A 16,958-nucleotide genomic window follows, 5' to 3' on the forward strand; every position below is an offset into this window, starting at 1 on the left:
GCGACTGCGTCAACAATGGCGACTGCGTCAGCGTGAGCGGGCCTCCGTTGTCAAGCGGTTTCCAGACGTTGTGGCGGGACCCGCCGTCGTCTTAGAATCGGCCGCCGGGGAGCACAGAGCACTTTGTGCCCGCTCCCGCCGCGTTGTGGCTCGAGTGGCGGTGTCAAGATCCAGCGGGGCGAGCTAGGTGGGCGGCTGGGCCGGGAGCAGCGGCGCCTGCGCGCGGTGGGCGGGGGGCGGTGCGGCTGGCGAGCGGCCCTGACTTCCCGGGGGCTGCTGGGGCGCCGCGGGGAGGCGGGGGGGGGGGGGCGCGGGCTGAGCACGGCCAGCCTCCCTTTCTCTGTTCCCCTCCAGCGTCACTTCGGCCTCTTCGCTCTCCCGGACACTGCACCTGGGCTAAGTCGGCAACATGAGCAACAACTTGGATGAGAACGACGAGTTTGATGAGCAGTTGCGAATGCAAAAATTGTACGGAGGCTCTGAGGACGGCGACACCGAGAAAGATCCCGGTGGAGAAAACGATTCTTTCCAGCAGCAGCCGACTGACACCCCATACGAGTGGGACCTGGATAAGAAGGCTTGGTTCCCCAAGGTAAAAGTCGCACGGGCGCCGATGCGCAGCGGGCCCGCCTGGCCAGCCTCGCGGGGCGCTCCTTTCACGTTTTCTTTGCTGAGGTCCTGGGTTAGAGCCCCTCTGGATAGTGACGTTTCTTTTTGTTGTGTCTGTAGCAGAACCGACGTGTAAAGGAACGGAAATCTTTAGGGAGATGGCTTCAATGTAATTTAATTATTAAGCCTTTTCCATGCCTAATAAATTTTATCTATGAAGGTTACAGTTGGTGACTGCTTTTTATTGCAAAGAGGAAAAACACCAAGAGCAAATTCAGTCGATGTTAATCTCACGTAGTCTCAATCTTACTTATCCTAGGAATTCAGATGTTTAGCTGATGTGCTATGTGCAAAATTCAGCTTCTTAATTTGAAAAATTGATAAATTGATAATTCTTTACTGATTGAACTTTGCACCTCTTTTTACTTTCCTACTAAATTTTGTGCCTAGACACGTATGTTTGAACCATATTACCACGGGAATATGACAAGAGGTGCACAGAATATGGATGGAAAAGATCTGAGCATATTTATTTAGAGTACTTGGAAATTGTGAGGTATTCTATTTTAGCTTGAAAGTAAAATGACTGATGTTAAACTTGGCTCGAAACTTTTTGGTCAAAGTACCCTGTTAATCAAAGTCTCACGGTATGGGTGGAAAAAAAGGATACTTATCACACACTAATAGACTTGCAAGCCAGTAATACAAACTGTGTCTCCATTGTGTAATTTGAGTGTGATTTTTTAATTATTTATTTCACCTTTTTTCTTTCCCACTTTGTATTTGTGTGTATGTTCCAATCCCTCTGAATTGTTAAACTTACTATTTCACTTGGCTGCTGGTGGTGCCAGCTAGAGTGCATATTTGGTTTCTTCAGCCTTCGGAGTACTTTAACAATCGTCTGATAATGGATTAATTTGTGGCTCTATCTTTTTATGTTATGGAAGCCCATACCTCTTCAAACTTCAAGTTTTACATTTTCCTCATTCCAGTGTGTGCCTTTCATTGATTGGTATGAAGATATAACTATATTTCTTTTGTTGTGCAATTGTGTTTTTTCCCTAAGAGCCAGGAGGATAGATGTGAGTTGGGATTTGTTCTTGATTTGTTCTGACATTAAATGATAATGTGATTTAATTAGTGACGGTGTTAAAATAGCATTTAATTTTATAATTGTTAGCCCCATTCTTTACACACCAAATCAGAGTTCTCCTTTTTGTGTTCTCTGCCTACAGGTATTTAAATATTTAGAGTACGTATACTTTTGTTCATCCATATAGTAAAAGAAAATTTGATCCTGTTGTTAGATTGTTAGTTGACTGTTGGTTTTATTCTGTTTATTGTTATCTGATACTTCCTTTGTTATATTTATTTGTAGCCTTAGTCAAGTAGACTGCAGAGATAGTAATTTACAAATGAAACAACTAGAAAAGGTGCCAACTTAAAATGCCTTTAATAGTATCTCAGACTTTTGTGCTGATAACCCAAGTACCCATGTCTTAATTTTTTATTATTTTGTGTGCAGTTTTCTAGATAAGGTGACTGCTCTTGCATTTACACAGAAACACTTGTATGTTAAGTTGTATAACTGAATATGCTGTTATTTAACACTGTAAACTTTTTGCGTGAGGAAATCATTTTTGAATTTATGTATGTGTGCTGAATTTCTTGTTTAGATCACTGAAGATTTTATTGCTACATATCAGGCCAGTTATGGCTTTTCTAACGATGGTGCGTCTAGTTCTACTGCGAATGTCCAAGATGTCAGTGCTAGGACTGCAGAGGAACCTCCGCAAAGAAAATCCCCCGAACCCAGTGATACCAAAAAGAGGGGAGAAAAGAGAAAGGGTGAATCAGGCAAGTGGATTTAGTTTTCAAACATGAGTGTAAAAATTAAAAATATGAGTGTGTGTGTGTATATATAGTTACTTTTTGGAGAATTATAAAATAGCTTTGACAGAATCATAAGATGGGTTTTTTAAATATTATTATTTGGGTTCATATGTTGGCTCTCTCACTAACCTGTGGGCATCCAGTGGGCTCTTTCAATTCAGTTCAGTTCTCAGTTTCTTCCTTTGCAAAATAGAGCTGTCATTAGGAGATTATCTAAAGTTCTGTTTGTAAGGTGATTTTTTTTTGTACTTTTTGAGTTTAATTAAACTCAAGAAGTCAATTTTGCTTCAGCTTGGCCAGGTCTAACACAGTAGATTGGAGTCAGAAGCAACTTACGCCAAGGCCTAAAGTCAGCGCAAGGGTGAGGTTTTTTAAAGGTAGTATCAGATTCATAAAGAACCAAGATAAACTAGCCATCTTTTTTCAGACTGGGCTCTGAAACAAATTACTTGTCCAAAGATCCAAATACTTTGAAAGCTGGACAGTGATTTGATTTAATCTGTCTTGTTCTAAGGGTAAGAAAAAGTTTCTAGAAGTTTTGAGAAACTGCCACACTGTCAGGATTTCATAATGGGACTCTTACCTTTTCTGGCATATGTTTTATTTATTTATTCGATTTTGATTTTTAGGATGGTTTCATGTTGAAGAAGGCAGAAACACAAATGTGTATGTTTCTGGTATGTATACCTTTTTAACCACATTTAGAGTAGAAAATATTTGATTTTGAGATTTTTCACATAGTGATTTTTAGTTTTGAGTTTCTCTAAATTCTATTTTGTATCGTTGTGTCATTATTTGTTCAGCCATTTACGTGAGTGAGGAATATGTTGTTTTTTTATGAAACTGAGAAAAATTAAGTGTATGTAACTTTGTGTGCCATCCTTTCTGTCTGCTTTAGGTAACTCACAGCTGTTTGCCCCTTCAGATTCATTGATACAAGGCCTAAGCAAAGCATGATTTTAATGTATATTTGAATACATTAAAACATGACATTTCCTCAACGTCTATAGATGTGAGATTTTTACATACTTTTAGAAAATCAAAATTGCACTCATCCAAGTTATGGATTTCGAATTGGTAGAATCCCTAAGTAATGCTCACCTTTGTTTTAGATGCCTTTATAATTTTTTTCCCCCTAACGTCACAGGTTTGCCTCCAGATATTACAGTGGATGAATTTATACAGCTCATGTCCAAGTTTGGCATTATTATGAGAGATCCTCAAACAGAAGAATTTAAGGTCAAGCTTTACAAAGATAATCAAGGAAATCTTAAAGGAGATGGACTTTGCTGTTATTTGAAGGTTAGTTATGTGGTCAAGTAAGTTTCTCCTATCTCCGTTTCTTTTTTTTTTTTTTTCATTTTCCTATCTCCATTTTTAACTCGGGAACCAGGGCTATAATTTTGTATAGATGATAACCAAGAGAGAGCTATTCAAAACAGGATGTGAAGAAAACTTGTTTCATGTTGTGCTTGTGTGTATCACATTGGTAAGGTTATTCACTTGCTCTTGTAAGAAAATATGTTATCAGGTCAAGGTATTATGTAAGTCATATGCCCGAGGTACTTCTCTTGTCTTAAAAAAATTCTTGCTGCAAAGATCTCTTTAGGAGTGTATGCATATAATCAATGCAGAACACATTCTAAAAATCCACAGAGAAAAGAAAGCCAGTAACATTTTATTTGCCCATTGGAATGAATTAGACCAGGGTTTGGCAGACTTCAGCCTACTGCCTGTCTTTGTAAATGAAGTTTTATTGTAACCGGGCCACATTGATTCATTCACACATTTGTCTGTACCTCCTTTCACATTTCAGCAGCAGAGTTGAGTGGTTGCAACACAGACCACAGGGCCCACACAGCCTAAAATATTTACTCACTAGCCCTTTACAAAAGTTTTCTGACCCTGAATTAGACCATAAAGGTGATAACTTATGCTTACTGCTTCAAAATATATTTTGAATGAGAGAGAAGAGAGAGTGGTATTAACAGACATTTGCAGAACTTTATTTATTCATGATACCATAAATGGCATGGGGGGAAGCTCAGTGCCAAAGGCAGCCATCATTTTTGGAACACCTGTCCCCTTAGGAGCATGTGTTATGCATTGCTGCACGGTACAAAAGAAATGGGCACAATGACGGCGTGTACATGTGTCATGGAACCTGAAAATAATTACAAAGCAAAATCAAAGTGATGAAACAACAGTACCAACATCACAAGTGTGTTGCAAGTGTACAACATTTCAGTGTAATCAGAGGGCGGGTAAGATTAAGTTGACAAGCTTTGGGGGAGATAGGTTTTTGACCTGGTTCTTGAACATGATGAGATCACACATGAGTACAACCATTATAGGAAGATATTTATGTAATTTTCAAATGTAAGGAGATTGAATGCTTTATAAGTTCTTCAAGGATTACTAAAAATCTGTGAACAGATTCTTAGGGGGGTTGATTGGGTTGTAAAATTTTGAAGAGAAAAATGGGGTTTTGACAAACTTGATATGTCAAATTTATGACCCATAAAAATGCAAGATTGCCAAACCAGTAAATTGAGTTCCAGAAGAATATAGTTAATTGTTCCAGGATCCATATTTGATTGCGTGGCTGAGTTCAGTTGTCCTTTTGAGTTCTCCTCAGGTCCTCAGATCTTTGAATCTGTGTAGAGCTGACAATTGCCCCCTTTGTATAGGACCCAGAATCCACAAGTGTGTGTAATGTTCAAGCTATCAGATAAGCATCTTGTTCCCAGTATATCACAGACCTACATTTTAATTGGTGAACACAAAAGATTAAAGGCTGACTATGCTATTCCCAGTTTCTTGAGTCATCTAGTCTTTTAAGTAGGAAACTTTTAGAATTTTAAAACTGGAATGCACCTTGGAAATCACACAGGTCCATTTACCTCATTGTATAGAGGAGAAATTGAGATTCCAGGAGGCAAAAATACTATTCCAGTAATGGTAGATCTTATTGAGTACCTACTGTATGCCAGTCACTATCGTTTATGTGCCTTGTTTCATTTAAATTTGTCAAGAACCCTGCAAAGAAGGCATTTCCATTCCCATTTTACAGATGAAGAAATTGGGGCTCAGGGAGCTTGAATAACTTGCCTAGGTTCACATAACTGGTTGGGGACAGCTATGTCTTAAGTACACATTTTCCGATACGTCTTCTGTAGTTCTTTTTTCCCATGTAGGTAGTTACATTTAAATCTTTACTTTATGTATAGTCATCATTCATCTAAAACACTCCTGCTGAAGTTTCATTTCAGTGTGTGACTGACTGTAACTTGCTTTCCCTTTACAAAGAGAGAATCTGTGGATCTTGCATTAAAACTTTTGGATGACGATGAAATTAGAGGCTACAAATTACATGTGGAGGTGGCAAAGTTTCAACTGAAAGGGGAATATGACGCCTCAAAGAAGAAAAAGAAGTGCAAAGACTACAAGAAAAAGCTGTCTATGCAACAAAAGTTTGTGTTTTTTTTTTCCATTTTGAAAGATTTTGTATAAATATCCTAGAGTATACTTTTGGTAATAACCACCTAGTTTTTTTTCTTAACGTCTTTATTGGAGTATAATTTCTTTACAATGGTGTGTTAGTTTCTGCAGTATAACAAAGTGAATCAGCTATACGTATACATATAGCCCCATATCCCCTCCCTCTTGCGTCTCTCTCCCACCCTCCCGATAACCACCTAGTTTTGTTCCATCAAGTATGCCTACAGATTATTTTTAAAGAATTTTATTTGCTATACACCTGAAACTAACACAACACTGTAAATCAACTATCCTCCAATATAAAATAAAAATTAAAAAAAAATTTCATTAGATCATCGGAAACCCTCAGTAATCTGCGTAATAGGATGATTTGGCAGTGGTGGTGTTTTGTTTTCTGGGGTATTCATTTTTAATATAACATGGGCTTAAATGAAATAAGAAAGCCATCTCTACAGAAAATGTTAAACATCAGATTAAGTAAGATGGTTTAGGTTTATATACTGGAGCCATTAGTTCATTTTTCATGTGGCTAGAATCAGCTACACCAGGAGCTAAATTTTTACATACAGGTTTGTTAGTAGGAGTTAGAAATTAGAAATGATAGGTTTTATCGTTTTATCATGTACTGTGTGGTTGTGTGTAGTATATACAAGTCATCAAGTTTCTATTATTCCCTTTATTTAATGTCTTTTGAAATATGCTGGTTTTAAGAAATGAGTCAAAATGATAAGTACTTTTATCAGAGTGAATTCTAATAACACTTCTAACACTGTGCTTAAACTAATGATAAAATGATCAAAGAAGCATTTAGTTCTGATGTCTATAGTTTTTACAGGAATCGTTAAAATAGATACCTAAAATTTTTATAAACAAATCAGTAAGATTTTAAGATAGTAACAAAGAGTGAGTAGTTTTACATATTTTAATGCAGTTTGTTCTTTATAATCGTAAAATACCTAAAAACCAATACAATTTGAACATTTTCTTGGCCTCAGTGTCTCTTCCTAGATAGTCATAGATACTAAATAATTAGCAATTTTTCAGAAGTCTCATTGGAATGTTTGTAACCAGCCAGCAGTTCTGAAAAATATATATATATTCTGGGGATTTCAGATACTGGGTCCATCTTTCACCTGCCCATTATTTTGATTCAGAAAGTTGTAACGGAGCTGTGACTAAAATACACATTGTTGTTTTGGAATCAGATAATTATCACTATTTAAGTGCTCAATAAAGGATTATTTAACTGCTCTTTTTTTTTTTTTTTCGCTCTGACAAGTCTGAAACAAAATTCACAGCTTCTTGTTCCCGCTTTGTCGCATTAGGCAGTTGGATTGGAGACCTGAGAAAAGAGCTGGCCCGTCCCGACTGCGCCACGAGCGAGTTGTCATCATCAGAAATATGTTTCATCCTATAGATTTTGAGGTAGGAAGCAGTGTTCTTACTGATAGAAACATAGATATGCTTTCTTTCAAGGGAGCCCAAAGTTTGCCTCACCCCATCTTTCTCATGTCACATCCTGCACGTTCATCTAGTCTTCAGGATCGGAAGATGATACCAAGAATCAACTGAAGGTTTCAGATTTTCCCAGGTTTAACCCAGCATTCTTTTAATCGTATCGCAGGTAAACCTGTCTAATACCTGTACCGTGGCCCCAAACAGCAGCTACTTGGTATGGGAAATGATTAAAAATATAAACTTTAAAAGATTTATGGGAGTCGCTTGTGGATTTTGAGTGCAGTTCAACATTGCAGGCTGATTTTGGTGGGGAGGACCAGTTTCACACTTGGAATTGAAAACTTCACTTTAGTGCTAAAAGTTTGATCCTTAAAAAACCTTAGGTTAATGAAATACAGCCCCTGACATTTGAGTAGCGAAGGTTGTTTTTTTAGGACCTAATCTTTACAAAACTCTTTAGTGGCTATTAAGAGGACTTTGTAATAATTGGTGTCCATGTAAGATTCTAGGAACAGCAAATAAATGTGAATAAAGGAGGAAGAGCTACTAGAGAGGTTTAAGGAATATTAATTACCATCAGGGTACCTTGTGTTACGTTCTGCCTCTTGTCCTTATCTCTGTGTTTTGGCCTAGACCGATGGGATCGTTCATGGAAGAAGAATTCTTTATTCTCTGCCTGACTTCTGAAATTAATGATAACAAATTACACATAAGAAAAAAATGTTCATAATGTAAAATTTCAGATGGTTTACAAATGATCTAGTTGCGCCCAAGGCCCACTCTTGTTCCTTTTGTGCAGTTAAGCAGATTTAGAATGACAGTGTCATTTTACCCCCCTTAGAGAGGACACCAGAATTGTCTGTTGAACTCCATCTCTGCAGATAGTGATGTGATAGGGTTTACCATGCACATGTAGAGTCTGTGTCTTTTGAGGTCATTGGGAAGATACCTGTGGACTATTTATACTGTTTGGTGTCTCTTCTGACTAGAATCCTGAAGCATCTTGAAATACGGCAGAGCTGCTTTAGAGTTGCAGTGATAATGAAACATGTTTAAAAAATACACATATATACATGCACACTAGATGCTTTTTGAAATGCTATCCCTGCCAGGTGGGACTTTGAAAGGCATGCATAGATGGATCATGGTGTCTAGTCTACTGGGTACAACTCCAGAATTTTCTGTGATTCACCTACATTTTATTTCCCTGGTAGATAATTGGTTTTTTAATTAGGTGACCTATTACTTTCTGTGACTTGAGATCCTTGATTCACAACATTCCATACTCCTAACACTTGGACATGAATATAAATGCAAACTTAATTCATTAAGTATCTGGGCCCTGTGCAAGTTGAAGTGTATTGTGCAATTGCCTTTACGTGTTTCTGCCTCCTGCCTTTGCTCGTTGAGACCCTAATTTAAGTCTAGCTATCACCCTGGGCTCACTTAATTTTTCCTAGCTTAACAAATATTCTTTCCTCCAAAAAGCCGCATTTATTCTTCCTTGACTTCCCACGAATTTCCTCCAGTGGATATTTTTAAAGATAAAAGTTTCATGCTTGTAAATTCTTGATAGCTTAAAGAAAAAAACCTTTATTGGTTTAATATAAACTTTGGAGTTATAGAACCTTTATATTAACCCTGTTTTATTTTATTCATAGCATTTATTATTATCTGAAATAACTGGATCTTCTCCGTTAGAATGTGAGCTCCATGAAAGCTGGGGCTCTTGTCTACCTGGTTTGCTATTATATGCCCGGTGCTTAGAATCATTGGCACATAGTAGGCCTTCAGTATTTATAGGAAGAAAAAGTGAGAGAATGATTGAATGAAACCCTTTTTACTCACAAGGCAGAGTGTTTTCATCCACTCAAGGAAGAAAACATTTTCTCTTTAGCATCTTTGCAAATGAAGGAAAGTTTTCAGATGGCTGCACCACAGGGGCTGGGAGCACAGAGATGGGCTTCAGAGTTCACGGGCAGAGAAACCCTTGATGCTGTCCTTGTTTGCCCATCTGACTGGTCTTGTGTGGTCTGACGAGTTTGATGAGAGCCTGTCAGAAGTCTTGATTTTTTGCTCAGTGTCTCATGGGCCTGAATGTAAAAGTGCATCACTGTAGCAGACTGTCCAGTATGCTAGACTCTAGCCACATGTGGTTAAATTTAAATTAACTGAAGTGAAATAAAATGAAAATTTAATTCCTCAGGTGTATTAGCCACGTGTGGCTAATAGCTACCATATTGGATAATGGAGTATTCACTTCTGTGAACACAGAAAGTTCTGTTGGGCAACGCTTGTGTAGACATTATATAACTCTGGATAGAGGTGTTCAACTGGAAAACTGCTTTCATTGGACCTTTTTGGGGAGTGTTTGATTTGTCCAGAGATTCCATATGAATCTAAAGAACAGATCAGCATTGAGGTTTGTAGTAGAAGACAAAAACTGAATTGTCAGGTAACCGGGGTGTCAGAAAGAAATCAGATTTTGTGGGGTGGAATACAGGCACACCTTGTTTCACTGTGCTTCGCTTAATTGCGCTTTGCAGATACTGCTTTTTTTTTATTTTTACAAATTGAAGTTTTTGTAGCAACCCTGCATGGAGCAAGTCTGTCAGTGCCATTTTTCCAATAGCATTTGCTCACTTCATTTCTCTGTGTCACTTTTTTGGTAATTGTCCCAGTAGTTTAAACATTTTCATTATTATTATATTTGTTATGGTGATTTGTGATCAGTGATCTTTATTACTGTGACAACTCGCTGAAGGCTCAGATGATGGTTAGCATTTTTTAGCAAAGTATTTTTTAATTAAGGCATGTCTTTTTTAAATACAATGCTATCACACACTTAATAGACTACAGTATAGTGTAAACATAGCAGGAAAACCAAAAAATTTCGTGTGACTTGCTTTATTGTAATATTTGCTTTATTGCGCTGGTCTGGAACCGAACATGCAATATCTCTGAGGTATACCTGTATATGTTTATTCCAGACAATTGACTAGTGTTAGAACCAAAATACCTAGAAATACCCTTTGGTATCAGGGTGAACAGTGAAGGCTAATATTTTAAATGTAACTTTAAGGGGTTTTCAGTATTTAATTCAAAGCCTTGTTTAAAAAAATCATGCCTGGCAAATTTGAATACCAAGAGGTGAAGAACCAAAACTCAGATGCAAAGGTAGGTTTCTCATTGTGTATACTAGCGCTGGCCAATAGAGGTATAATGTGAGCCACATGTGTAATTTAAATTTTTCTAGCAGCCACAATACAAAAACAACGTGAAACGGGGTAAATTAATTTTAATGGTGAATTTTATCTAACCCAATATATCCACAGTATTATAATTTCAACATGTAACATAAAAATGTTAATAAGCTATGTTACATTGAAGTTTTTTCCTCCTTTGGTACTAAATTTTCAAAATATGGTGTTTATTTCACACCTGCAGCACACCTCAATTTGGACTAGCCACATTTCAAGTGCTCGGTAGCCATGTGTGGTTAGTGGCTACTATCTTGGACAGTGTAGGTTTAGCTTGGAAAAGAATGAGAAATACGGTTTATTTCTGGGAAAACAAAACACCACCCTGGAAAAACATTATAAGTGTTGACTGCGGAAAGTTTCAGTGTTTCAGTCTGAGTTTAGTCTCAGGTCTGTTGCTTGCAAAGTGTTGTCTTTAGAAAATTTTCATGCTTAGCTAGGTTAAAGATATTTTTCCCAGGGGAGAGGGTTATTATCTTTAAGCCTCATGATACTATATAACAGTGAAGATATATTTGTTTTTCAAGCTGGTAAACATGAAAACAGAGGTCTGGGAAGTCCTTGGCTGAAATTTGATATTCTTGTAGGAAAGGCACTGAGACTTCGATAAAGAAATAAAAATGGTAATTCACCCCTCCCCCTACAGTGGAATCATGCTTAAATTTGTTAAATATTTTGAAACAGTTATTGTTTGTTTTTAATATAACCCTGATTTCCCTTGGTAGATAAAATGGAGTTATTAGGAACAGTTTATCAAACTCCGAAAAAGCTTTTATTGACTATTCATTGCGTGAAAGACTGCACTGTGTTCTGTAAGGTATTCAAAATTCAGTCAAAGGAGATTCCTGCCTGCGGAAAGCTCACAGTCTGATAGGAGCTACCCCCACACATATACCCCCGTAAAAGCCACCATATGACTTTACCACCGGAGCACATGGAGTTTACGCTCCATCCCCATTCCTCTCAGGCCTGAGAATTTTCTGTAAAGCAAATCGGCACATTCTCCACAGTTAGATCTTAGAAGTGGGAGAAATCCAGGGTCCTGCCAGCTGTGCTCTTAGAAGCTTCAGATTTATAGGATTTGATAGCTTTTATTTTAAATTTGATTTCAGTAACTGCCTACCAGTTGTTTATTTTTGCCTTTTGACAAAACTTTAGGAAGGAGAAGCCACTTCTCATGTTTTGCTGTTCTCTTTAGTTGGTGAGGAACATACAAACCTGTGAGATAGACAAATTCATATGTTTCCTAAAAAGTGTAAGTCTGCTTCATTAGAAATTTGTAGGTAGGATATCCTCGTTTATATTTGTATGTAGTTGAAATTCAAGTTGATGACATAACATTTTATGAGCCTTTTTCATGCATTGGGACTTGGAGGCAAGATGAACAGGAACCCTTATGGGGGAGGTTTACACTGTGAGTTAAAATAGAATCGTGGAAGCACAAAGAATAATCTTAAAACACTTAGTCAATGAAAGGGATATATGTCCCCCCGTTACAACATTTCTGTAAATAGGAATCTATGCAAAACACAAAATAAAGTTTCCTCATCGGTACAGTCATCGTGATGCCGGTGCAGAACATAGGAATTAGCAGTCTCTGACTTAATATGTGCCACAGGACTTCACCTGCTTCAGCTGCTGTTATTTGTGATTTCCAGTGACACTTCCCTTCCCTCTCCTTTGCCACTGCACACCCCTAGTGCTGCGTACCATACTTGCCCATTCCCCATCTTAAAGCAGGGCAGACCTATAGTAGTAGCAGCAGCTGTGGTAGTCTAACTTCATTTTTAACTTTGATTTTTTTTTAATTTTGTAGACTGCAGACAAACAACTAACCTTAAGCAAAACCTTTTTTTATTTGTTGGTTCGTCAAAGTAAGAAATTTGATTCTCAGGGTTTATACTTAAAGAAGGGGGCAAGCCCATTTTAATCAAGTGTGTTTTTGCAGGATGATCCACTGGTGCTGAACGAGATCAGAGAAGACCTTCGGGTGGAATGTTCGAAGTTTGGACAAGTTAGGAGGCTCCTCCTCTTTGATGTAAGTTCATGGCTTGGACAAATGATTTCTAAAGCAATTTTCTTCCATTTTAATAAGTTATTACCAAATACCAGTATGCCTCCAAATTTTACATAAATGTTTTTATGTAGTAGGTCTGCTGTCTAGTGGTAGTCATCTGTAAGCAGTATTAGATAGCATAATTAGATGAACATGGATTACAAGTGAAGGCTTTGATAGACGTGATATCCCTTGGTTATTTTCCTTTATCATCACTCTAGAGTTTATGATCAGGTGAAAAAAAAGTATAAGAGACATGTATGAGACCTTATGGTTCCCTATTTGGCCACATCTCCCCCTCTTTCTGAATTATTTCTTCTTCCATATTTGGAGAAGAACAATCAAGAAAAATACTCTCCTGTATGTTCCCCTTTTCACCTTTTTTTTACATCCAGAATCAACACATAATAATTAAGAGAGTCCCCATTTATCGATTGCATACTACAGCTGCTTTACATGTTAGCTCATTAGTCCTCCGAATCCTCTGAGGTAGGTAGGCGCTATTTTACCCACTTTATTTAGTTAGCCGTTTTACAGATGAGCAAATTTCGAGATTGAGCACCTTGCCCAAGGCCATTCAGCTGGTAAGCGGCAGAGCCAGGATTTAATCCCAGGGCTATTCAGCTTCAGAGTCCACATTCTTAACAGCCGTACTGTTCTGCATCTCGTTAGTGTTATCAGCAGGAACATTTCCAAGGATATCATGCTTGGTTTTTGCTAGACAATGTTAAGCTGAAGAAGCAGCTAGCTGCGTGTTACTGGCTGCAGTAAAAAGGAAGAAAGACTTCATACGTAAAATCTTTAGCTCAAATGACCAGAAGGAACACTACTTCCTTACTTTGTCAAATGTATATGTTTTACTTTAAATGTTCTCATTCATTCCTTCTTTTTCTTCCTTGTCTTTCTAGAGACACCCTGATGGTGTGGCCTCTGTGTCCTTTAGGGATCCGGAGGAAGCTGATTATTGTATTCAGACCCTCAATGGAAGGTGGTTTGGTGGCCGTCAAATCACTGCCCAAGTGTGGGATGGGACTACAGATTATCAGGTGAGTTCTGCAACTGTCAAGGGCACATGAGTTGTTTCGTTACCAACAAATACTGATCTAGCAGTTTTTCACATAAGTTTTAAGTTCTGTTTAATCTGTTTAACAGTACTTCTTTTAAATAATCCTTTATATTCAGAGTACGGAAAGAAAAATGTTTCAGTCTTTCAGCTTATAAGTCTGAAATCAGTTTATAAGTCTTGAGGCTTGCTCAGGATAGCAATAAGAGAAGAACAAATTAAAGCGCTTCTCTTCCTTTCTGTCTTGTAAAGTACAGACAGTTCAGTTATTAACTTTTTAATTGATGAGACATTTCTGCAGTGCTGTGGTATTAGGCGTTCATTTAAATGATCTTAAGGTCAACTCTAGTAAATCAAGATGTAAAGTGTTGGAAACTGAAGATAGGGAATTGCTTTAATTTCCTAAAAGTGATACCTTATAAAATCAGAGTACTTCCGGTGATATTAGAAATGTTCAGAGACGCTGTTATTCCTTTTGGCCTAAAACATATTTTAACGGCACTTTCCATGTGTACACAGGTGGAGGAGACCACGAGAGAAAGGGAGGAAAGGCTGAGAGGATGGGAGGTTTTCCTCAACACTCCCGAAGCCAACAGAGGCCTTCAGCGTTCAGATTCCGTCTGGGCTCCAGAAAGGGTGGGGCCTTCTAGAATGAGGCATTTTTCAGAGCACCCTTGCACATCTCAAACGAATGTTCAAGAAGCCGCAACTGAAATGGCATTTGAAGAACCTATAGATGAAAAGAAGTTTGAAAAAACAGAAGATGGGGGAGAAGTTGAAGAAGCTCCTTCTGAAAAAGATGCTAAAGAAAGTGGCCCTGAAAAAGAGGCTGAAAAAGGCTGTCCCCAAAAAGAATCTGAAGAGAGCTGCCTCAAAAGAGAGTTTGAGGAAGGCTGTCCCAAAAGAGCGCGTGAAGAAGACTTCCCCGACAGAGAGTCCGGAGAACGTAGCCCCGAGAAAGAGCATGAAGAGGGTAGTCCTAAAAAAGAGTCGAAAGAGAATGGTGCAGAAAGAGAGCCCAAAAAGAAGAGACTCAAAACAGATCCTGATGGGAACAGCCTTGAGCAGGAGCCTGAGGAGGAGGCCAGCCCCCAGAAGGCGGCTGAAGATGGCAGCTCAGAACAAGGGTCTGAAGAGTGCTCGGAAAAGCAGTTTGAAGACGACTCCGAAAAAGAGTTAGAAGAAAACGGCCTTGAGAAAGGTTTTGAGGAAGAGGGCTCGGAGAAGGAACTTAATGAAAACATTCTTGAGAAAGAGGTAGAAGAAAATAACTCTGAAAAATCAGAATTCGAAGATGACAGCTCTGGGAAAATGTTTGATGAAGAAGGCTCTGAGAAGGAGTTTGACGAAGAGTCAGATGAGAAGGAAGAAGAGGAAGATGTGTATGAAAAAGTATTTGACGACGAGTCGGATGAAAAAGAGGACAAAGAAGTTGCAGAAGAAAAGGGGCTGGAAGATGTGGTTGAAAAGGACAAAGAAGACGATGCAGATGAAAAGGTGTTTGAAGATTCAGATGGAAAAGAAGATGAGGAAGATGCAGATGTAAAGGAAGATGAAGACACAGATGAAAAGATGTTCGAAGATGATGATTCCAACGAGAAGTTGTTTGATGACGATGCCAGTGACAATTTGTTTGAAGATTCCGATGAGAGAGGGACTGTGGGTGATTCAGGGAATGTTAAGGAGGAAGGGCCCCTGTCCACAGGCAGCAGCTTTGTCCTCAGTAGTGATGACGACGACGAAGACGACGATGACGTTTAATCCCTTAAACTTGCTTTGTAGGGTGATTCCTCCATCTCCGTTTTGCCTCTGCTCCAGGGTAATTACTAGTAGTGTTACATGAACGTGTGCATAGAGGTAGGATGCCCTCAGATCAATGCAGTGAAGTGTTCGTGATTATCTGTACTGGCCGATTTTAAATATATGTGAACAAGTCAACTGGATTCTTGTCTTTTGTCATATTGGTTAAGTGCATGCAGAATAATATTTTTTAAAATATTCTGATTGAAGTTTGTGATATTCAGAAATTAAAAATAAGTTGTTAATATGCAGAAACAGAAAATTAGACCTGAGTTAAATTGCATTTTTCATTCTTGCTATTGCTTTATTCATACTAAGGTTTGGTTTTTCTAAGGACCTGAAAAATCCCTGTAGGAGTCTCCTTGCTTCAGCTTATGATGTTACCACTGATGTCCCCATTTCCCCTCTCTAAACCAGAACATGTTACTAAAACTTATGAAGTAAAGAACACTTCGGAGTTTTTCCCTGCCCGGTCCTCGCAAGTTACTTTTATTTTTCTTTTCTACCCTCTTGCCATGAAAATTGCAAAAGTAAACTTCCCAAGGTCCACAGCTTCCATTATTGAAAATACAGAGGAAATCAGAATTCTCCCGTGTACTGTTTGGGCCCCTCTAGAAGCTGATTAAAGTTACAGGACCTTTGCCCAGAAAAATCTATGCATGCACTACACAATCTTTTGTATACAGTTTGGGGTGGTTCATGGATCCCCTGGAGTTTAAGAACTTTGTCATGCATATTTCAGATTTTTGCTTTTGATTTTGTTCTAGAATCATGGTATCTAGTATCTGCTAAGTTGTGTAGTCCCAATAAAAATTTGGGTCTTTCTTGACTGTGCTTTCCAAATTCAGTATTGGTGAATTGACTTCTGATGTAGCATTAAGAAGTTATTCTCATAAACTAGAAGAATTAAAATAAACTGCATTGGTGCTTTCTCATTATACCGTCTGTCAGTGTAATCATTACCCTCCATAGACAGAAAAGAGTTCTTATACTTCAGGACAGCGTTCTGAGAATGTTTTAGTTGATGTCTGGGGTCTATTAGAAATCTTTAGGCTTTTCACCAGGGATAAATCAGTAAAAGAGGTGAAGAAAGTTAAACATAGAAAAACTGCAAACCAAAATAGTGTTCCCTTTGAAGATAAGCCAGAAGCATTTAAACACTGTATTTATTGTGTTTTACTACAATTTATTGTAATTTGTTGGCAAATTGGTTTTCTAAACGAAAGGGTAAGAATGCTTTATCTTCCATACACAGTGGTTGGAACACATAACTACAACATAAATTAGCTCCAGGCCTGTCAGAAGGAGGCCGTTTTCA

General features: G+C 38.2%; 1 protein-coding gene across 1 annotated transcript; it reads left to right on the forward strand.

Annotated features, from left to right (window-relative positions):
* HTATSF1 (HIV-1 Tat specific factor 1) lies at positions 1-16,061 on the forward strand. Its single transcript, XM_082864044.1, has 10 exons — positions 1-187; positions 355-592; positions 2,286-2,466; positions 3,132-3,179; positions 3,650-3,804; positions 5,812-5,975; positions 7,329-7,428; positions 12,670-12,759; positions 13,686-13,823; positions 14,360-16,061. Exons 2-10 carry the CDS (start codon positions 410-412, stop codon positions 15,599-15,601), a joined length of 2,301 nt encoding a protein of 766 aa, XP_082720170.1. The 5' UTR covers positions 1-187; positions 355-409; the 3' UTR covers positions 15,602-16,061.
* Positions 16,062-16,958: the final 897 nt, after the last annotated feature.

This window comes from Leucopleurus acutus, assembly GCF_964270905.1.
Source record: "Leucopleurus acutus genome assembly, chromosome: X".
In the NCBI taxonomy this organism is placed as follows: domain Eukaryota; kingdom Metazoa; phylum Chordata; class Mammalia; order Artiodactyla; family Delphinidae; genus Leucopleurus; species Leucopleurus acutus.